Consider the following 24,191-nt stretch of genomic DNA (forward strand, 5'->3'; position numbering starts at 1 on the left):
CCCAACCTCACTCCTCCTGGCTATCATTACTCTTCACCCCAACCTCACTCCTCCTCGCTATCATTACTCTTCACCCCAACCACACTCCTCCTGGCTATCATTACTCTTCACCCCAACCTCACTCCTCCTCGCTATCATTACTCTTCACCCCAACCTCACTCCTCCTGGCTATCATTACTCTTCACCTCAACCTCACTCCTCCTGGCTATCATTACTCTTCACCCCAACCACACTCCTCCTGGCTATCATTACTCTTCACCCCAACCTCACTCCTCCTCGCTATCATTACTCTTCACCCCCACCACACTCCTCCTGGCTATCATTACTCTTCACCCCAACCTCACTCCTCCTGGCTATCATTATACTTCACCCCAACCTCACTCCTCCTGGCTATCATTACACATCACCCCAACCTCACTCCTCCTGGCTATCATTACTCTTTGGTAGGATTCTTACTTTTATGTCCCACTACCTCGCCATAAGCCCTCTTATCTGTCTTGCCTAATGCTTATGAAAACAATCCAAAGATGTAGTGAGAATGGCTTAACTGCTGTAATATCACAACTCTACTCCAGGCCCGCTAGACACAGTTGGGTGTTCAGCTAACCTTCCAACTCTGAGCGTTTGCATGTCTCTGTTCCAAGTTTGTTTTTGTGTTTTAAAACCTTCACCCATATCTGTGCTGTACACTTTGTTATTCAATACCAGTCACAACTAAACAAGTAAGGGAATTTGTGTTTGGTAGCTTATTTCTTTGTTGTAACAATGCTTCTTGGCAATACATTTTATACCTTTGGAAAGCCTTTTAAATGGTAAGGAACATTCATTTGTTGGTATTGGTATTGCTGTTGGTATTCACTCTTGTTTTGAGTTGTTTGGTGGATTGGATGATTGAACTCTCGATCAGTAACAAGGAACAACAAGACATATTGGCAATGTAATTTACACTTTAGTCATTTAATACACCATCAGGTAGAGAATGGAATGGTCTGCCATGAGCCCAGACCTCAACCCAATTGAACATGGGATCAGCTTGGGCGTGCTGTACGTGTTAGTGACCAACACAACCCCGATGGCTGACCTGCAATCGAGTCTTGGTTGAGGATTGGAATGCTATCCCAAAGCAACGTTTGACCAGGTTGGTGAACAGCATGAGGAGGAGGTGCCAGGCTGTGGCTGCTCATCCCACAAATGCATGTTCCTTACAAATGTGGCACACAAAAACAGGCTTTCCATCGGTATAAGATTTATTGCCAAGAACCATTGTTACAACAAAGAAATTATCTACCAAACACAAATTTCCTTACTTTTTGTGCTATCTTTATATTAATCTGCACAAAGAACAAAAACATGAACTCAGATCTGATCTCTGCTTAAAACAGGAAACTCACTTCACAGAGGTAGTCTTGGAACTTCACCGCTTGGTCTGTGCTTCCTGAAAACGCCATGGAGCGACCACCGTGGTAACCATGGAGAAAGAGAGAGTGTTCAAAATGATAGTCTCTTTATCATTTAACTATGGTAATATAACTGTTCAATTATGCTTTTGGGAAACACCCAGATGGGTTGGCCAGACATACCACTGCACATATAGCTCTGAAAAATGTCTGCTTCCGTTAGTCATTGTGACCGTATCTCAGGCATCAGTCTCACCACCATGAAATCAGTCTGTCTGCTGATCAGTAATTATAAAAGGGTGTCTGGCTCCATCAACTGGACAAAATCAGAGATTCTGCCCATGACTAAACTCAAATGGGACTGGAAAGCTGAGGCTAGAGACCCTCTCCTCAAACGAACAACGACATCTATATAAAATCTGAAAAAAAAAGTTTGGAAATGGGTGTTTGGTCGATTATTTCTCTGTTGTCTGTAGAGATGCTTTCCATGTTCTCAGGCACCTTTAATCACATTACGAGGCTTTCTGAAACCTTTAATAACATTATGAGCCTGCCAGTGGCTCGTTTTTGTCCTTAGTAAAAATCTGGACCCAAAAGGATGTGATAATAGGGCCCAGGTAAAAAAAACAGGTAAATTCTCCATTATATCTTCTCAGCCTTTCTCCAAACTTCTTTGTGGCATAACCCCATGTTTTTCATTAATAACAACCCTTTTCTTCTCAACCTGGATTGGGAGATCATGGCTTCCTCATGTGCTGCGACCACATCCAAAAAAAACTACAGGACCACTGCTATGTCCACGATATCCAGTTAAAAGATTTCATAAAGAAAATCATCAACATGACTAAGTCTGTGTGTGTCCTTTAAGAAAAACACATCACCCTGTCCACAAGGGGGCGACAATCATTTTGCAGACTGGATGGAGTAGTAAAGATTTGTCCTCATTGGTAGGGCTAGAGATTTGTCTGGGAATTCCCCGCCCCTTCACTGCATTTCATTTGCTCAGTTAGTCTGGCAAACTACTAAATGGAGGTCCACTTCACTCACGTAATTGGACACGCCTTTAACCAATCAGACCAACGATACTATACAACGATACAACGATCGGTAATAAAGCAAACACATATTTTTTCTGTATGAATTGTTTCAGAGCAAGTTTCTGTTCTATTCTCAAAGAAAACTTGCCTTTGAAATCATCCAAGACAGCCGCGAGAGCAGTTTATAGTTTGCTGTGCTTTTCTCTTAGGTTTCGCTTTTGATACTAGACGTGGTTATTTTAAATCCGCCAATGGCGCGCCAGGTAGCCAAAAGCCAGTTTGTGATTGGTCCCAGAGATCCTGAGAATGCTGTAATGAACGGCTGCGCAATCTTTGCCAGACCCTTTTCAGAGGCAAAATCAAATTGGCCGGAGAAGAGGGGCGGGACTTCCCAGACGAGCTAGAGATGTCATCCCCACAGGACCTTTACTAACTATGCTATTCGTAGTTACATGAAAATGCTGAATTACCGTATACCACTAAAAGATTCTCACAGGGTGGTTTCGCAGAAATGATGTCCTCTGGCAGACACTCCTCCCATCCCATCCCAGATTCGGAAAGCCTAATTTTTAACATTCAAAATAGCCTCCTAATACACTGAGAGAAAGGGAATAGTGGAAAAAACTTCCTGAAATGTGGAACTAATCAGGTTCTAAACATTAAATATAATATGGGAAATATAAATTTCCCAAGTATCCAAGTGCATGTAGTCATCACCTGTTTCCAAGGAAATGTACTTTCTGTGTAAGGAGGGCGACATGGGAGTCAAACCCAATCCATGGCTCCAACCATCAGTACATGGTTACATTATTATTATTACATGAACAGGCTAGGGCAGAGGGCCTTTCCACTGAGACAAGATGAAGACGAGATGAACGAGAAGGGATCACAACACAAGTACAAACAAATCCAGACAGAATTGGAGAGCAGCCATGACAGCTTTACTATTTCAAAAAGCCAAAGCCTGAAATAAATAATAACAGGATTTATTGTTGTGCCAAATTAAAAAACAAACAGTTTTCCTTTTTAATCTTGTACAAAACCAACATTGCAACAGAAAAGTCCTAAGGCCCCAGTTCTGAGTCACTGCACCTTATTCCTGCGTATTTTCAAGTCCCCACTCGACACAGACACATGCATCATGCACTGAGCAGAGACACAAGGCTGTCTACCACGACTCAGCCACTTCAACCTACTGATGTGTATTACAGGATTTAATTTCTGGTTTTTAACTTAGAAAAAGTGTGTGTCTACATATGTGTGTGTGTGTGTGTGTGTGTGTGTGTGTGTGTGTGTGTGTGTGTGTGTGTGTGTGAGCACACATCACATGGCCCTTCTTGACATCAACATCTCTCGAATGTTGTCTTCTGCCTCCTTCACACTGCGCTCAAGGTAAGTCTTCTTTTGCTGTAGAGAGATAACACATAAACATTTCAAACACATCCTCAAACGACCACACACACACACACACACACACACACACACACACACACACACACACACACACACAGTTTACTTCATGTTCACAAAACAGCACAGTAAACACTCAACAATAGGAAAATGTTTCATATAAAAGGCTTTTCATGGGCTTTGTTGAACACTAAATTCAATATGTGAGGCTTGTAGAGAGATGATGAAGCAGTCAGTAGGCTCATGTGAACTCTTCTGAACCAAGAGCCACTGATGTTTGCTCTAAGACATTTGAGAGAAGGTGGATGACTATGGAATCAGATCAATGCCATAAATATTTTGTAATCTGTAATATAGATTTTGTATCTGTAATATAGATTTTGTATCTATTGTAGATAGTTTTTGAAAGTGTAGATAGTTTTTGAAAGTGTAGATACATTTCGTATTTGAAATCTGTATCTGTAAATACATTTTGAAAGTGAAGATAGTTTTTGAAAGTGTAGATACATTTCGTATTTGAAATCCGTATCTGTAGATAGGTTTTGAAAGTGTAGATGGTTTCACAGATACTAAATCTATGTTACAGATACAAAATCTATATAACAGATTACAAAATATTTATGGCATTAATCTGATTCCATAGATGACTGGACGTGTCTTACACGCCCTGCATATCACTTCACCTATAAACTGCTTTAAATAAAACACCTGCAAGTGGAATAACAGTCAGTAGGGATATGTGAGCCCACACTATCCAGCCAGCAACACCCACAGAGGGAACCATAAAAGAAGATAACAACTTTTTAAAGGTTGTCTGATGAATGTTGTACTTATTGTAACTTGTCTATCCAGTTTACAAAAATAGGCATCCTGACAGAGTAGTCATTGTCTTCATGTCTCACAACTGTCACCTCGTACAATAGCAAAAACAATAACAAAACAAAAAAACCTTGATAACCGGAGAGAAAGCGTAGGACGTCATCTTAGTGTAGTCAATGTGGTGGTGCTATCTGAAACAGGGCTGTCCCATCAAGACACACAAGGCTGGCTTTGATCAAAGAAACATGCATCAACAACGCACTCCAAGGCTTTGACTCAAGCAAAGCTGCTCATTTCTACGTCTTAAGCCACACCACCCGACATGCATTTTAGATAGCAAGTGGAGATGCAGGAAGGCGGGGGACTGAAAATAGCTTTTAAAAAAAGAGAGGTCAGAGATTGGTTATGGTCCTTATCTAGATATGCTGAGGTGCCACCACACACAGGGCTGTGACCGTCCTCCCCGTGTCCAGCAGGTGCGCACTTCTCACTAAATATGGAAGTTCATGCGCTTGTACGGTGACGCAGGAGAGCACGACTAAAACAAAAACTCAAAGGAAAGGCAGTGCTCTAGTGACGTGTGCACACGCACACATACACACACACACACACACACACACACACACACACACAAAGGGTTTAAGCAGATTTCAACCAGACTGTAGTGCAAATGTTCAAAAGTTCTACCACACTAATTTAATATCAGAGTGGAAGTCCTCTATGACAATGTGGGAAAAAATAAATGCGAATTCAGACCCATGGAAGTCATGTGTATCACACATAAAACAGATATGTTGGGTAAAGTAGTCAGCCTACACATATTTGGACAGACAGGCAGCAGCTTTAGCTATGGAAACCTGAAGCAGAGTCTGGGGGAAACTGTGGTTTTGCTCTTATCTGCCAAATCAAAGGTTCTTCATTGTCTCTCAGTGAATGGGTCTTCTTGTTTGTCACCTTCTGCTTATGACGCCATGAAAAAATTATAATAAATAAACAGTCCTTTGTTTGCTAGTCATCACTGGGATTGGTGTTGAGCCACTTCTCAAGCTATTGTGTTGAGCTGACAAATTGTCAAATAAGTCTGCGATTGAGAACGTCCATTAAAGTACTCAGACTCAAACTCACCCAAAGTTGAATGTGCGACATGTCCCTCTGCACACCACATCTACCTTCGTAACAGTGCAGATATTTATATCTTACAGATATTTATACTGGCCTACAAGTTTCTGGTCAATTTGGTTTATTTCATAGGGATTTTTGTTTGACACAGGCACCCAAAAAAGAAGTAAATAAATAAAAAAAAAAACAGTACAATAATTTTAAAGAACTTCCGACACAGGACACAAAATAAATGAATGAAATTAGAAAGATACATTTCATGGGTTGGAATACACTAGCTAAGACCTCAAGTACAAGCAAAATATCTAAATGTAGATCATGTGAATTTGTTTTTGCCCATCACATGAAATGAGCCTTGGAGTGTTTGGAGGAAGCATACAATGCATTCCTGTGAGTGTGACAGAGTGAGAGTGTGTGTACTGTGTATGTGTGAGTGTGAGTGTGTATTTGTTAGTTCAGGAGAGAGTGTGTGTATGTTTTAATGTGAGTGAGTGAGTGTGAGTGTGAGAAAGTGAGTATGTATTAATGTGAGTGAGTGAATGTGAGTGTGTATGTTTGAGTGTTAGTGAGAGTGTGTGTGTGTTTGTGTGTCTATGTATTAATATGAGCGTGTGACTGTGAGTGTGTGTATGTGTGAGTGTGTGAGTGTGAGTGTGTGTATGTGATTGTAAGTGTGAGTGTGAGGGTGGCTTTACACGACAACGCTCCCGGGTGAAAACGACAAAATATTTTATCAGATGTGCCTTTCGTTTAGACGGCGACAGCGTTTTTGGGGCTTGAAAACGCAAAGAAATGAACCCACCCTCCAGAGTGGAAATCTTAAAAACGCTCCACCGTCACGTTCCCGTCTAAAGGGTTGAAAACGCAAAAGTGTGCTCTGAGCTGCTCACGCTGGCTATCCTTGCCTACGCGTTGACGTCATACCCATGTGCAGTACATCCAAACACCAACAAACGTCAGATTCAACATTATTTTAATGGCCACACATACAGGAAATTAACATGTCGGATTGCTGCCATGCTTTGGTTTTCCGAATTTCGATTTCGCGCTAAGGAGAGAAGTAGAAGGACGTTTCAACGCATGCGCGCGCTCTTGGTGTTGTTGTATGACAGTGCTTCACAGTACCACCTAGCCACCTGGCATGCATACTACATCAAGTTTCACACATTTTTGCGTCCCCGTGTGCATGCAGATTTCCACCCAAAGTCGCTCGTCTAAACGCGAAATAAAAAGTGGGAACGCAACGCCACTTTTGCGGTTTGTGTTCAGATCGTTGTCGTGTAAAGCTAGCCTGACTAAGTGTAAGTGTGCACGTATGTGAGTGAGTGAGTGTGAGTGGATAGGTGTGAGTTCATGTTGTAAGCAACAGTAACACACAACAGACACATCGTTGATACCGATAGCTATAAAAATGAATGTGTTTTCATGCACCAAATTCAGGATGCATACTGATTTGTTCACCAACAAACCCATTGAATTATAATTCGTTTTTTGTAAAAACTCACTATCCACAACAATGAAGGCATCCAGAGAGAAAAGTGATAAAACATTTATCTGATGTATGTCTCAAGGATTCTAAAAGATCAAGGCCAACATGAAAGCACAAATGTTAGACATCATACGTCACCCAGCCATTCACTCTTCTGCCCAGACACATCCTTGATGAACGGCACACGTCAGTCCGGCCAGACTAAGAGATGTGTCAGTACCACTCACACACACAAACCTCAGAACAGCACTTTTGGACAGCCAGGAATTTGTATTTAATCATTAATTTCTCTCTAATCAGAAAAGTAAACATTCCATCACCACTCTCTCAACACTAGTAATATTACGAAACACACCGACAGAAGGATTTGCGCAGGCATGCCCTGAGGAGCTGAGGTTTAGTCTAGTGCATTCCATCAGCACTTTATGACCCGTCAGGGAGCTTAATATTCAACCCAAGCCACTACAATTCCTGCCCGACAGGAAACAAGTCATCCGATTACCTTCATTTGATCTGCCAACCTCTTTTACTATAACAGTGACTCAAGTATGTGTTTCCCAGTTAATTCTCTTTCCTGCAGTCTTTCAGTCAGCTTTTCCTTTAACGGCACGGCTAAGACTAAGTGCCAGGATAGGGCACAGAAAGATTTATATATAGTGCGCATATGTTTGGATACGCATTACAATATTGTGTGGCTGAAGATACACTTAAGACTTGTATGTGCCTCAGTGCTTTCAGTTTCTGAAAAATTGCTCGACTGGGCACAACATTCAAAAATGCACACTATCTCTGTCAGTATGTCAGTCTGTATCAGCAACAATTATAAGCAATACTGTGCAAATGAGGAACCGGTAACCCATGGATATCTCTGACCTGTCTGCAAAACACGCCATGCAAACACACCACAACATTGCTAATTTGTGGGGTATGATCTCAAACACTAGCCTGAGACATCTGTTGTAAATGTAATGTACATTCCCTAAATATCCCAAATCGCCAAAATACAGAAATCTTGTTTGAAAAAACCCTAACCGCCTCCAAAATGAGAAATCAGAAAGTATTTGACTGAATTAACGACCAAAATATTACAACTGCCTTTTAAACCAGGATGCCTTCATGACGTACGCACTAACGATGGCACAGCTGCCAGCTGGATGAGTCACTGCAATGAACTGGTCATTTCACCCTCATGGCACACCCTCACTCACACCTGGTCCCACACACACACACACACACACACACCTGTTCCCACACAGATCCAGGCTTGTGTGTAGAGTAAGGTCAGTCACTAAGCAACAGGCTTGTGTGTAGAGTACGGTCAGTCACTAAGCAAGTATGGTTAGAGGGTTGTCCTCATCTAGGTTTTGGCTAACCATGCTGCACTGAAGAAAAAAAACACCGGCTTCTTTCTTAAAATAGATGTTCCGACGAAACATATATTTATGGTCTGTCATTGGTCACATGTCCACAAGCAGAGGGTAGTTGGCCACAAAGCCTCAGTGATACCCTTATATTCAGCATCTCATCATGGATCGGGAACCTATGGCTCGCGAGCCACCACTGGCTCTTTTGCTGACGGCCGGGGCTCTCGGACGAAATGGGTTGGAGAAAAATACGGAGAAAAAAAACGTGTAATCAAGGGATCAGCCTAGCCTAGTAGAAGGCTTAAATAACAGTCAATACTAGTTATATTAAAATGACAAGGCTTTGTGGCAAATACGTAGGTCTATCTGAGTTATTTAATTTAACTTTCCACCTCACTTGACTCCGTAACCATAGCCTGCAAAATATTGTTACATTCGCGGCTGGTTGCCATGCCAATATCTAACAAAATCACAGATTTCCCTACATTTCCGTCAACGAGAAAAATTCCATTGTTAAAGTTGATAGGCTAGAGAAAAATATCGAAAAGGAAAAAAACGTATTGTGCATCCCTGGTGTTTCTATCGGCGATTTTGAGATAGAGGTTGCCGACCTTGTCTGTCATCTGGGTGGGCAAGTTCAAATCACTGAACGATCAGCTGGAAGGAATCGCACGTCAGCGAGCACAGCTTGCTAGCAAACACAAGTGTGTTTGCTGTGTTGCCCATGTTCGGTTCCACTTATGCATGCGAGAAATCTTTCTCACATATGAAAAATATAAAGACGAACCTGCGCTCGCGTTTAAACGACGAAAGCCTCAATGCTTGCATGAAGCTTCACCTCACTGAATAAGTCGCATTAATCTCTGGTAGGCCTAATGTTCAATTTCAACTGTTAGTTAAATATCCAAACTTTTTCTTGTAACTGTCTTTTTGTGGCTCTTAAATAAATAAATGGTAAAAGTGGCTCTCCAGGCAAAAAAGGTTCCCGACCCCTGATCTAATGCATTGCTCTGCATGCTCTGAGGGTCCAAGATGCCAAGTGAAAACAAGAACAGTGAAAGACCGTTAGGTTATTATGACAGAATGGAAATACAGAGGCATTGATCGCTCCAGCTTCCTAAAGAAGTGCTTGCAGTCATCTTCCCTGGAAAGGAACTTAAATGTATTTCAACATATGAGGAAAGTACCAGCTGAGTCAGTATCCTTAACCACAGTGACGAGAGCCTTCTTCATTACAGATGTGACGTAGGTTTTCATCAAAGATTCCTTGTATGCAGGTGCAATGGAGTAGTGATGCTGTATGAACCCAGTTCCAAAACAAATTACTTTCTGACCACTATGACAAGCTCTTTTCATTTTTTTTAACATGGCCGCCATGTATTATATGTTTGAACCGAGTAGGGTCTACTAGATTATCTGAATACCTTAGTCTGACTACCCTTACGATTTGTTGTTGAGTTAACAACCGTTATGCAAGATGCGATTGAGGAAGCAATTGGAAGGAAGAAGCTAAAGTATGTAGAACTGGTAGCGGAAGCCATGCAATGAGGTTGGCAAGCATACATAGTATTACATGGTATTAGTAGCAAAATCTGTAGCTTAATCAACCACGGCACCTTGGATGGATTTTGTTTTTTAAGGATGCTCACTCAAAGGACCTTTAAAGGAGTTGTCTGAGGCTGATGAAAAAGTGAGCCAAGTGGTTGTAGCTAAGGCGCTCGCAGACCACTTTGGGTCGTAAATTAACCTGAACTAAAACTGGGAAAGTGGCATGTATTCTAACCCATCATGAGTATGGAGGGGGGTGGCTCTGGGACGCTAGACACCTCTGTTGAGCCTTCTGGAGGTGTCATGGGCCAAATTCAACGAAACACTGGAACACAGGAAGGTGCCTGCTTGAGAGCCCCAGTAGAAACTCAAAAGGGTAGCTTTGTTGATGTTGTATCCTGTTGCTCAGATTTTATGGGAGGGCAGTAAAGGAGTGCCTTTCCGGTTCTCTGTTACTACATATAGCATGTGTTGAACCGGTCTATAGTCTGTTGTGTCTTGTTGTATCTATGGTTGGGCAATTCTTATATTGATAAGGTTGCTGGCTATGGGTGCTTGCAAGTGACAGTGAAAGGATTGGCCGCTATGGGAAGTTCCCCACCAGTGGCTCAAGGAATTTAACATATTTTCTTATGTATGACTGAAATGACATCTAAACATTCTATACTGTTTAAACCATACTATGAAATTTGAGGGAGAACAGTTTTAACCTCCAGTGTCTATAAACACTTATGTGCCACAAAACAACTACTAAGAGATTCTTCAATTCTTTAACAAGAACAAAAGCCATTAGTCTGACCCAAGTCTGTCAGAAAAATGCAACTAAGATGAAGGCAGCAAATAAACTAAGTCTACTACTGTCCTTCTTTACGTGCTATGTTTAAATACATGTTTAAAGTGTTGCAACATAATTCACAGATGGTTATGTCAGGCAAATGTTCAATACAATAAATGTACATCAAGATCACAGTGATACAGACACTTTAGGAGGCTCACCTCAAGCTCCTTGATCTTGTCATCTGCTGTCTTCTGCTTCTCCGTCAGTTGATTGCTGATCGCATCTTTAGATTGCAAGATAAACCTTACAAAAACAGAGATGATACTCAGTTTGACAAAATATTAATATTTTCTCTAGCTTTATAGTTGTCAAGGCAATTTGGGTGGCATATACATTATTTGTATTCATGAATTCTACTATTTGCTTTTATGACCGACAGCCAGAAAGGCCTTCGATGAAAACATCATTGGGGGGAAGGGGGTCGATCATTGTTAGAGCTCAAAGGCGATACCTACATTCGTCCAACTCCCTCGTACATCCGCGTAGTATCAAGTAGAGGTGTTAGTTCGGCATGTGTCAAATTTGCATGTTTCTTTATACGGTTCAGCTGTTCAATCTGCAGGTCTGCCATCTTCACCTTTTGCTGGGTATCAATGACTTTAGACTGCAGCTCTCCGAATGCCTATCAGGACAAAGCGAACATGTAATAGCCAAATATGTTTAGCAGGGGAGGGTAGGTAGGAAAAACAGGGAACACAAGACGTTATCAACGTGAGTCGTTATCAGAGACAGTTAAAAATCATAGTTATGACAATGTTTTCGCGTTTATCATACGCGCCATCAGACTTTTAAACAAACTACCTCCAGAAACAAGGCTATAATGCTATGAAGCTAGCTAGCGCAGTAGGACGAACATGTTGACATAATTTCTTTACTGTGTGAAACAGTTCACATATTAATGAATCCACTGACACATTGAGCACGCAATAATATTTAAATAAACTTTAGGCCAAACGTTAAACCTTCAGCCAAGTAGCGAGCTAGCAAGCTCAAGCTACCCCAAAATGTTAGCCAAATACCGTGAAGTACAGGTTGTGGGCTTTTTTACACCTTTAATGGAACAATGAACAATGGATCTTTTGAACAATGGCAACCTTGAACATTAACAACCGAATAATGAACTCAGATATTACCCCCAAATATCGTAATAATGCATCAAAATTACCTTTTTCAACTCCAAGTCTATGGGGGTCGCCATGTTGCTGAGAGAAAACACGTGGTCTCAAGCTTAATAGGGCGTGGCATCTCTAATGACGCGCTCAACACCAGTATATTACAAACTCACACAAACTCGAGAAAAGCTTATTGTGACCAAATATCTCCAAACTTTTGCGTGCTCTGCTTGTAACGTAAAGCTGTGAGTAGTGTTGACCTCGAAGGTAGAGTAGTTGTTTGTACTGAGAGGATTTGTTCAATCGTTGCTTCAGCAGATCTTATTCTGTTCACTATTTGTCTCAGCTCTTTGGCCTCCTGTCTTCGCGTGTGCGTTAGTTTATCGTACACTGTAGTGTAAAGCACTTAATCATCTTGCGTTATAATTCCATTACGTTGGTACGTCAATTCATTAAATAGGATCTAATTTTGTTTATCTTGGCCAAATTGAATTGGATTTAGACTGCTTTAACCCTGCAGCTGAAGGGCAGCTAATATGATGCATGAAAGGATTGCCCTCACAAATGTAACCACGGGCAAGGCAGTACAACAGTGAAGCAGTGCAGTGTAGCACAACATTTTTAAAGACAATAATCAAGGCTCTTGTAATTATGCATCAACAGTTTTTATTTGAATTCATGGAATCAATAATAGACTGTATTTTCTATGCCCCAGGGTCAGAAGGCTTCTTGAGCATGGTCATATAGGGGCAAAGTGGGCAGTGCAGAACCAGCACTCGAGTGGTGTCATATTGTGGGATCAGAATGAATACAGCAATTTTCTTAACATGACATCATTTCAAGCATTGCTTCTTTCAAAGTTAATTACTACAGTGAAGGTTACAAAACAACAGACAACAATTTAAAATTACGTCACAAAGCACATCATTAACATAAGCAGAATATCAAAAAATATTAACATTAAACATACCTTGCATAAATACTACTAAATCCATGGAGCACTTCTTAAAATAAATAATGAATAAATAGTTAAATACACCAATAAATTAATTAAAAAGACCAAATTGCAACATACTGAAAGAACTATTAAAAAGACCATTTAGGGACATACTGAAGCTTATAAGCAGCTTATATATAAGCAGCAATGATCTCAGCTACACATCAAAACAACTATTCAAGCCATCCCTCAACAACTTTGGCCTATCAATAACTTTTTTTTGCATTGTTGCATGCAGAATGCATTGTTTTTGTATATCCACCTGGAATGCAGCAAGGGTGCTGGGTGGGGTTCAAATGCTCCTCCCACCCATCAGTCTTTTAGTTTGGAGGATGGATTCTGCAGGAAGTTTCCCCCCATGAGAGACCCCGTATTCCTGGCTTATCATTGTACCAGAATATCTCTCTCCTATTTATGACTTGACTCATGTAGAGCACCAGACCACACCTGCACCAGACTCCATCCTTTAATCGAGGTAGACTTTCTCCTTCTCCCTAATAAAAGTTATTTAGATAATCAGCAATACAGTAGGTCACAATAAATTATCATCACATATACTGAACACACATACACACTGTACATACGTACATACATTGATCAATGTTTTATCTAAACATACTTTCACCATGTTACTTACATATTGTTTCAGAGTTGGTGGACTGGGGTCACTTCGAGGTGAATTTTTTCCTCACACTCTACATCATGTTTGTGTTTCTTTCGATGTCTGAAAAACAAAATTTTATGTGAGCTAAATATCAACATATACCAAATTATGAATATAAAATATAAAAAGTGGTACACAGACCTGATCACCAGCAACAGGCTGAAGACAGTCAGGCATAGAATGGAGAGGGCCACTGCGATTATAGGTAGGACTGTTGTCAGGTCATAACCATGTGTGTGCTTGACCATCAGTGTGATGTAGTGACATCTCGCTCCACTGAAACCTGGCTGACATCTGCCGATGACATTATTCAATCCATGAGTAAAAACTCTCAATGCGATGAATATAAATGTGCAATAAAGGGGTGACTTAGAAAATATTAATAGTAAGGATGAGGAGAAACCCACTTGCAGTATGTCTCATTCAGTTCCCAGTGATACTGACAGATTCCGTGAATGCATAAATTCTTATGAGTATCCAGACAGGGGTTACTTAGGTCCTTTATCCTGTCTGTGGTCCTCATTTCTACCATGTTAGCTGTTCATTAAAAAAAAAATATATTGAATGCGGATTCCATGGTTTAAACACATATTGAACAACACCCTGCATTGTGTTACACATTTACATTACATTACATTCCCCTCCTTTGGGTTGTCAAACAACGTGTGAGGAACACAGTTACATGGTTTATAGGTCTATTTCAAGCTGTTAAAAAAGTCTAAAGGTTGCAAGCTGTGCAGTAAGGTATGCAGTGAGAACTGATGGCTTATTACCAGTTGGGACAGTCCGATAATCAGTTTCGGTCTCATAACCTTCCGAACTGTATATTTCAACTCCAAGTGTAGTCCGTCTGTCACTTCGAGAGCTGTATGTGCCAACTGATCTAGGTGTATCGCCTTCCTGTAAATCTATGGATGCGCAACTGCACAGTCTGAAAAACACTTCATAAAGCGCATGCAATGAAAATTAATACAAGGAACCGTATAACACGATAGACAACAAATAAACTGCTTTCTTGATCTTAAAACATACTTGTCAAGTCGTCTTAAAGAAGACCTATAGCCTACTATGTGTAATTTAGCAAATATTAAAGGTATTGCGTTGTTCAAAAAGAAACCTTACCGAAGATATAGAAAAACATGCTGTCAAACCCAATTCCAGTCTTAAAGCTTTGTCGTCGAAAAACGGAAATGGAACTGTTGTACGTAGGCCTATTCAGATAAATCTGTCTTCCAAATGGCGTTTTACAGACCGTGTTAGAACGTTAGAGCGTCTTCTGGTAATTATATAGGCCTGCCCTCTCAGGTACCTCCTCTCAGGGTGAATCATAACCGCACCTCAATTAATCAGATAAAGGCCAGAGTTTCTCAACTGCTTGGTGGCGGTATAATTTTGAGTGTGTTTCTTCAGAACTTTAAAATGACGTTTGTACTAAATATATGAGCAGTAGCTTTTATTTTTAAATGAAAAAAGAGTAGGCCACTCGCGGTCCTCATGCCTTAATCACGTATGGAAAGGGAGCTCTTGGAATGATAGAGATTTCTGCGTGAGCAGCTGATGCATAACCTAGGCTACTGCATGAGAGGCCGATGTGTAGGAACTCGAATAGTGCTGTAGGCTAACTCGAGCGGAGCCACAAATCTGTTAGAAAAGTTTTGTTTACAAAGTTTTGTATTTTGATCATTTGAAAGAAGGAATAAATATAACGTGTAGTTTGAATCATTGACTTGGGCAATGACTAGGCTATGTGGTAAAAAAAATCTGATGTCAGACAAATGCATGGATTAAAGTAGGCCCTATGTTTGTGTTTAAATATGTATGTTTATTGTACGGTTTGAATTCTATCAAATTGTGTCGAAAATGTGTCACTATTTAATGACATGTGCAATTGTGGGTCCCACGGCCAGAACAAGAGCCACTGCACAAGACTAAAAGACAGATCAGTATATTTGACGTACAATAGGCCTGTTAAATAAGTCTGATACATTCTTGTCATAATTGCAATCTACGGGTGATTATCATTTCTTGTATTTATCAATCATCCTTCCCTTCCTTCCTTTCTTAATGTGATGTGCTTGCCCACTCACGCTCATCATTTTTGAAAGGAGGCAGCAATTACTGAAGACACAGACTTAACACACCTGTGGTTATACTGCATGGCATTGCACATCATATAAATTGACCTTTTAAAAATACCAGAAGGACAAGCTTAAGTTGTTTTGAACAAACCCTGAATTGAATTAGGCCTACTTCATGTCAAAGTCAATGGAAATTGTAGACAATATTATTATAAAAGCTCTAGATATAAGGCCTTCCATACTACAACTGTTGAATTCCACTGAAGCGTGTATAATTCTTTGTTAACACATTTTGTTAACAGGGTGTGATATCTTGCTGTTCTCATTAATGTGGTCTTGAAAACTAGCCAACTTAAAACACTATCATCAATGTTTTATTAAGTTGGCATATAGGCCTATGATAATAAATCAAGCATATGAAGATCTTTCTTCGTTTGACTGATAATTTCTTTTCATTCATAAACCGCTATACGTCTTATTTTAAATTGTAAGTTGACAGATTTTCACCTGGGCCCTAACGAATTCTGAAATCTTTGACTTAAGATGCTCCTGTGTTTCTCATAGGTCCTCTGTCCTTCCTCATCGTCTTATCTTGACATCCCTGAGGACGTTACACTGCAACATATTTCTGCAGGACGAGTGGGTGGACCATAGACATGTATAGATGTATTTATATCTATATAGTTGTATCTATATCTGCATATCTATGGGATGGACTGAGGCCAGAAATGCAAAATAACACATGGGATCTACGTTATGTCGATCTTGAGGTCGGTGTAGAGCAGCATCACATTGAATGACAAGTAATGTAAAGGTGTCTATATATTTATGCTTAATATGTTTCTGTTATAAGTATGTGAGGGACTGTATGTATGAATATATATACAAAGTATGGCAGGATTAACTTTCTAAATGCCTTTGCAGTTTTGTGGATGGTAGTTTTCCACTGTGCATAAAGAATAATCCAATCAACTATCTGTGGGCAGTCAAATGTTTTTCCACTGGACATTGTGAAATCCCGGTATATTTACCCCTTCCTCAGTGATGAAACTACGAATAGACACTCCCAAAGAAATGCAATTTCAATGGTATACAGCTCTTGCAACATTACAGAGCACATTCCGGTTGAGTCCACACTAGCTGTGGATCAGATAGGCCTACTGCTGCCTCTTGGCAGCTTGAAACTCCTCTGTAGAGAAGATTACAATAGGTTCTAAACCAGTGGTTCTTTACCTGGGTTTGATCGAACCCCAGGGGTTCGGCAGGGGTCACACAGGCAGGATAGCCCGGTTTACACTAGCAATGTCGGGCCGTTTTTATACATACCTACGTTTTGAAGAAATCATATTTTATTTTTCAAATTACGAAGGGTTTGGCGAAAGCACTGATGAAGCTTGCAGGGTTCAGTACCTCCAAAAAGGTTAAGAACCACTGTTCTAAACTGTGTCTTACCCACTATTCATCTAGGATATGCCCTTTATCAGCTTTGTTTCCTGGCTGGAACACCGTGCTAAAAGCTTTCACAGCATGACATTGCCAGCTATACTGCCAAAAGACACCAGTCGGCAAGCGTCCATCAGTGTCAACTAGGCTGTTGCAAGGTATTTAGCGTGTTTGTATTAGTACAGAACACCTTATTGCTGCTTTAAGGGACAAGTACAGAATATGTTGATTAAGTCCCTCAATAAAAATCCAAGTCACTATCAAAAAAAAAAAAAAACATTTATTTGGATGCAGTAGGCATGGACCTTAAGAGGCAGAACATTGTTGAAGAAGTTTATTAACTGTGGACAACCAAACAAGAGATTTTTGAAGGAAATGAAATATCCTTGAGAATATTAATAAAAATATGCATATCACATGTATTAAATTTGCATGAAGAAAAACATTTTTTTTCCGTTTCAATACAAAAACCAAACAGAAAACTATTCCAACAATGCTTGTTGACATTATAAAAGTTGATATTAAATCCAAAGGTAAAGAACATTTGACCTCATGAGAGGAAGAGCTAGAAATGTTTGTAGCTTCTGTCACAAGCAGTCATCACCGTATATACAAAAAGCACACTTGGCTGGGACGGGTTACAAACTGTGCAACTTCAAGCCAGACGGAACCGATTTTTCGCAACCCATGTGTTATCTCCACTTCACAAGTCAAAATAAAATGGATGCACCGATTCTAGTAACAAGGTTACAGAACAGAGGGATAAAAATAAAACCTTGGCCTTGTTTTATCTTGCAGGCATAACAGATGTTGTCTGTACAGTATTTAACTAAAAAAAACAAACAAAAAAAAAAACTGTGAAACATGCTAGAATCTGCTAAGTCCTCACATCCCCCAGCCTGCCCCCATGCCATTCATGCCCACCGATCCCCGGCTCCCACCATAGTAGCTGCTGTTCATTCCGCTCTGGCTACCTGACAGAAGACACAAATACACACGTTTGGACCAAGGCATTGTGAAGTGAAAAGGTGTTGTGGTAAGAATGGAAAATTAAGGGAGTGCAAGTATACTCTCCTTTCACTCCTGACAAACACATTCATTCTATATTAGGTGCTAAACACATCAAGAAAAGCTCCTGACATTAAATTCCTATCCGATCTCAATTATCGTCCAACACCACAAAGCTGACACTTACTGTAGTCATTGTAGCCGCCCATGCTGGACTGACCACTATAGCCACCTTGGTATCCAGTGCTCATCTGTTGGCTACTGTGCCCATAAGAGGACGGGCTGCCTGTCAAACAAACAAATATAATTAGAAATTCTACATAATTATGATTCTACATAATATGCATCCCCGTTTGTCCACAAGTACTGCTTGAAGATCTTACTCATTCCGCCCATCATTTGGCTGCCATAGCCTCCACTGCTGCCCCCTGCTGTTGAGTTTAGGAACAGCTCAATATAACGGTGCTCTGAAAAATTAAAAGGAGAAGCACATGAGATAAAAGGTAAGGGACTCCGGACATGGATTCAGTTCATTTAAAAACAAAAAGTACTGAATGGGTGACAGAGGCACCACTGCTTAAGTCCCATCTCAGACTTACGCATGCTGGCCTTGTCTTTGGACATGGCCGCCACAGCATCCTCATGTGTAGCAAACTCCACGTCCGCCTCCCCAGTCACCCTGCCATCAGGCCCAACCTCAATGTGCACACGCACTGGGTTGAGTGGAGAGAAGAACTACAGAGGGCAATGAGAAAGAGAAAAAAAGATTTATTAAATGTTTTCTAGAAGGGGTTTCAATAGTCTTCTGAAAACATATGTAGATCATGAGCTTATTTGTTTATCTGGCACAGTCTAAGACCCAAAATTACTTACACTATAGATGTCATTTTCTGAGGCTCGATATGGTAGTCCCCTCATATGCACACAATGACCGGTCGTGCTGTGGAAAGTTGAGCCACCCCCCTCACTGTAGCGCCCATCTGTGAAGCATTATAAAGGAGATACAAGCATCAAGTTAGACATTCTGTGATGTCCTTTATTTTTTCCTAATATTCAACACGATTATAACTGAATATAAAGGATAAATATAACAAACTAAAAAATCAGTTCAGGCATGTTTTTTTGCAGGTAAACTGGTCTGCATTACATCCTCAAAATGATTGAGAGTATATTATCATGAGGGAGTTACACACGTGTTCCCACTAGCCTTCCAGAATCTTCACAACTGCCCAATATATCAGTTAGCAAGCTAGGTTATTCTGTTGGCCGTTGCCAGCTAGGTTGTTCTGTTGGCCGTTGCAAGCTAGGTAGTTCTGTTGGCCATTAGCAAGCTAAGTAGACCTGTTGGTTGTTAGCAAGCTGGTTAGCTTACTAGTTTAAGTCCAAATATCCAAAAGACCGTCAGAAAACCTGTTGTTTATGAACCTACATGTTTATTGTAGTGCCAACATCAAATCTCATACCAAAGAACTGAGTCAGAAACAACTCACCTCCGCCATAGCCGCCACGTCGCATCCTGTCAAAGCCACCTGAGCCACCTCGACTCATGCCATTGTAGCCTCGCCCCCCACCGCCGCCGCCGCCACCACCACCCCCGCCGCTGGGCCGGTCATACGGGCTGGGTCTCTGCATGCCACCCATGGCTTTGCGGGGAGGTTCATAATTTGTTCGGACCTCAGCACGGCTACTCTTGAAGATTTCAATATACCTAGGAGCACAAGGACAAAGATTAGACCCAATATTATCACCCTAGAACACAGAGGAAGTCACCAGTAGCCATCAAGAACATAGACAAGGACTGAAATAATCCTGGCCTTGTTATTAGGGACCAGACCTATTTTACACAGCTCTGAACTATTGTGGCATGAAAGTCTGTTTGCAGTCTGTTTAGGAGTCCTCAGAACACTGAACATGTTTTATTAGCCATATTTGTATGCAGTAGGCATATCTTAACTAAAGGAAAGCGAGAGCCCTCCCACCCTCCCAGGGAGTTGTTTGCACGTTTCCAACTGACATAGTTCTGTACAAAAAGACAAGCGTACCATCGAACTGTCAAGTGTCCAATATCGGTCAATGGAAGGGTCAAATTGCACAACCAGACATTTCCCTGTGACTAAGAAATCCATGTGCACAGGGAAGCTGGCCCTTACAAATTTAATACAACTGGAACCAACAAGTACTCAGGAGGGTTTAGGAGCTTAGTGTTACATAATGTTTATGTCACAGTGCAATTACCATTAATGAAATAGTTTGGAGGACAGAGTTAAGACCATCTTAACATAGTTGAATTTCAGATTCAAAATGGGCCACTATATTGTACTACTGATACACCTGGTGCAGGGTCACATTTATAAATGCAGAGGAATTTACAGTTCACCACTCCCCATCCATTCAGAACTGCAGCCATGTGCATTCACTTATACACACAAACACACTAGTGTCCATAAGGTCTTTACATGTCCCTTAAAGGTGCTGTGTGATGTCGATGTAGCATGTGCAGATTCATGTAATATGACGTTACCACAGAGGCGTTCCTCATGACAGTTAAGAGTAATTCCATTATAGAAGCAGCTTAACCAGCCAACCATCCATCCCCACCTGTGCCCTATTCTTTCCTTGTGTTTCTTTAGAGCCTTTTCAGCTATATCCTGTGTTGCAAACTGCACGAAGGCCTCCCCCGTACTCCTCCCCTGGAAGTCCACCGGCAATGTTATCCCATTTGGCACGATTTCCAACCCTTCAACCCAAGGACAGATAACCCCAGTAGGGGACACATTAAATCACACGCCCATTCACAGTGCTCTCACTTCATCTCCTTCAGAATACAAAGAAAGAAAGAAATTAATAAAATAAGCAAAAGGGTTAGAGACAGATTGCCTTTCCACATGACCAACAGTTACGCTCACCATTATTAGGCAACAGTCTTCGAATTATTACGAGTCATTTTGACGATGGAAAAGGGTTTTCGCAAATGCAAAGAGACAAGGATTTTTATCCTAAGGTGCAAAAATACCTTACAGAAGAAAACTTGTATACAAACGGTTTGTTTGGCTTTTGATGGTTTGTATTTGATGGTTTGTATTTAAGGACCAGGGTAACTAAATCAGGCATTTCTCAATATGATTTAAAAGGAGATCCACACATCCAGACTAATATCATAGGAGGGAGAAAAAAAACCACCACACAATAATAACTTCAAATATTACAGCAGTGCATTTGCTTCTGTAGTTTTTTCCCGCAGAGCCAACCGATCTAAGCCGGGAGAGGTTTGAGAAGAGGCTCAATCGTACCTGCAAAGAATTGGACGATCTCCTCTTTGCTGCACCCAAAGGGCAGGCCACGCAATCGCACCAGCCCGTCCCCATCAGTCTCTGGGCAGCTAGGCCCAGTATGCTTCATGACCCAGTCCATCTCAACGTTGTTTGATTTAAACACTGTGAAACAACACATTGACATTTACATACAGCTTTACAATAGTAAAATCAAAGAAAACACTACAAAGAAATTTCTGAAAACCACAAGATATCCAACTGATAATCATACAATGCCTTTTCCATAGCTTACCCTCCACATATCTGTGTCCCATGCTTTCCCTGTCTTTTTTGAGAGCAATCTTCAAGTCGTCCTCCGTTTCCAGCTCCACAAAAGCCTCTCCACTAGGCCGGCCTTCTCTGGTATAGGTAAAGTTGACCGCTGTGCCATTGTTAGCCACTTTACAATCTGTACGGGAAACAATTACATTTGGTTGGACAATTAAATGTATTGCTTAATAAAAACACCATATTTATACAAAATATAAGGATGCGATTCATACCATTTCCTGAGAAGAACCTGGAGACTTCATCCACTGATGTTGACCACGGTAGTCCACGAACCCTCACAACAAATCCCTCATCGGCCATGTTTGGCGAATGTCAGGTCAGATCTGAAAAAAGAATATAACAAATTGAGCATGAAGTTAAATCAGCACACTATCGAGCAGCAGAGATCATGCCTTGTTTAATGAAAGCCGTTTCTCCGTTATCGCGGAACACCTCTGTTGAGGTAAAGTCATAATTTGTTGCCATGATTTCATTCAGTATCGTTCTCCACAGAAAACTCAATTAACGTCCTGGCTTACTCAAAGAGCGTAAACATTTCTTCCACCCAATGTCCCTGCCAGGCAGGTTTAAAATTACTCTAACATGATACCCAAGAGTCTCCTAACATTAAACAACAGAAAAAGCACGCAAAACAGAGTCCAGATCATTTAAGGTAGCCAAGCAGCTAACGAACGTCGGCGTCATTTTACCGTGCTAGTAAATTGTCTTTTAGCAGTTTATCGATCTAGGAAACGATACAAAGAACACATGGCTAAAAGTAGCTAACGTTAGCTAAGTAGAGACAAAACATACTAGCGAATTGGGTGGTTTGGCTGACAGAAGAAAAAAAAAACACGAAAAGCCGTTCTGACCAACTTGAAGACAACATATAGCCTTACATCTGAGATATTAAGGCCAGGCCTAAGCCGTGTCGAAAATAGCTAGCTTTTGGTCTACATTTACCTGAGATAGTTGGGTGTCGATGGTATCCACACGCAATTTGAGTAGCTAATGCTAGGTTAGCTTTCAGTGGTGTTCTCATAGACACAAGTCTAGTTATGCCAGCGCTAAGCTACTTTGCCATCATACCGTGAAACATGTGACGAATGTTAGCTAGCTAGCTAGCACATCCAATGCAAAAAAAAAACACAAAAAGAGGTCTAACTAGCGATCTATATATAAACATACAATTTGGACTGCGTAGACATTACAGTGGCACACATTATCAGACAGATAGGGGCAATTTGTTAACAGCCTTGACTAAGTGGTTTTTACAGTTACTAGCTTGCCGCTAAATTTGAACGGCGATAGACAATGGCCCCAGGCCTACAAATCTGGGTTAGCCATCCTCGCTAGCCAGTTTACTCCGCCACAATGAAAGACTACGCGCGCCTACATTAAGAAGTCGTAGCCATATGCGTACATCCTAAAGCCCCAAACATTATTATTACTAAAATGATCCGAGAAAGTATACAGGACATGCAACAACAAGATAAATAGTAAAAATAGTATTACCTTTAAGTAATTCGTAATGAAATTGTCACAGCGGCTCTGCTCAATGATGCACACACTCCAATCTGAACCGAGACCGCGCTGCGCGTGCGCTACCCGGTGAGAGTGCTTTTCGGTTCTTCCGTTAAGCAGCGTGAAACAAGCCTTAATAGTCCGGGTCGCTTCCGGTCTCGATTTCTGTATGGGAGACGGGGAAAAAAATCAAAGTAAAGGCGAAACAAAACGAACTTACTGATTTAATCGATAGTACTGATTTAATCGATCGTAGCGGTAAAGCATTTTGACATGTAATGCTCTAAACATATGTTTAACACATCGCCCCATTTCACCAATGTTGTTAGCCTAGGTTTTATATCTATGCTTTTGTGTGGTATATCAAACACAAATATCGCAATTGTTCCGAGAAAGTTCTCACCTTAAAATAATAAAAAAAAATCATTTTCACGGCACCTGCTTCACTGCACAATGAAAAAATAAATACTCACAACATCTCACAGATTGTCATTCACAATAGCATAGAATAACAATTACATGTCAAATAGACTGGTGCTGCAAAAGTTGTTAGGCTGAGAAAACTACAAATTGTACACTGTTAACATAGGGTCAAATCTCTTAATTAGAGGGTGTAGAACATGATTGTGAAATAAAAAGTGGGATATTGTCAGCCAAATAGCATCCACAATCTTTCAAGCAAAAGCCTATAGAGATCAATAGACCATGTATTTGAAAGGCTGTGTATGGGGGGGGGGGGGGGGGGGGGGGGGGAGTAATAAAC

At 40.8% G+C, this 24,191-nt stretch overlaps 2 protein-coding genes across 2 annotated transcripts; both read right to left on the reverse strand.

Annotated features, from left to right (window-relative positions):
• Positions 1–3,353: 3,353 nt before the first annotated feature.
• Positions 3,354–12,237, reverse strand: pfdn1 (prefoldin subunit 1). The gene is made up of 4 exons (XM_080855435.1): positions 12,187–12,237; positions 11,477–11,643; positions 11,180–11,264; positions 3,354–3,841 (listed from the first exon to the last, which is right to left on the reverse strand). The coding sequence occupies exons 1-4, from the start codon at positions 12,217–12,219 to the stop codon at positions 3,758–3,760; spliced, it is 369 nt and encodes a 122-aa protein (XP_080711561.1). The 5' UTR covers positions 12,220–12,237; the 3' UTR covers positions 3,354–3,757.
• Positions 12,238–17,634: 5,397 nt separating this feature from the next.
• hnrnph1l (heterogeneous nuclear ribonucleoprotein H1, like) lies at positions 17,635–23,517 on the reverse strand. The gene is made up of 11 exons (XM_080835762.1): positions 23,420–23,517; positions 22,138–22,248; positions 21,888–22,043; positions 21,614–21,757; positions 20,922–21,060; positions 19,814–20,031; positions 19,197–19,303; positions 18,923–19,058; positions 18,707–18,790; positions 18,511–18,609; positions 17,635–18,289 (listed from the first exon to the last, which is right to left on the reverse strand). The coding sequence occupies exons 2-11, from the start codon at positions 22,223–22,225 to the stop codon at positions 18,201–18,203; spliced, it is 1,260 nt and encodes a 419-aa protein (XP_080691888.1). The 5' UTR covers positions 22,226–22,248; positions 23,420–23,517; the 3' UTR covers positions 17,635–18,200.
• Positions 23,518–24,191: the final 674 nt, after the last annotated feature.

Source organism: Sprattus sprattus (genome assembly GCF_963457725.1).
Source record: "Sprattus sprattus genome assembly, chromosome: 1".
NCBI classification, from domain to species: Eukaryota; Metazoa; Chordata; class Actinopteri; order Clupeiformes; family Clupeidae; genus Sprattus; species Sprattus sprattus.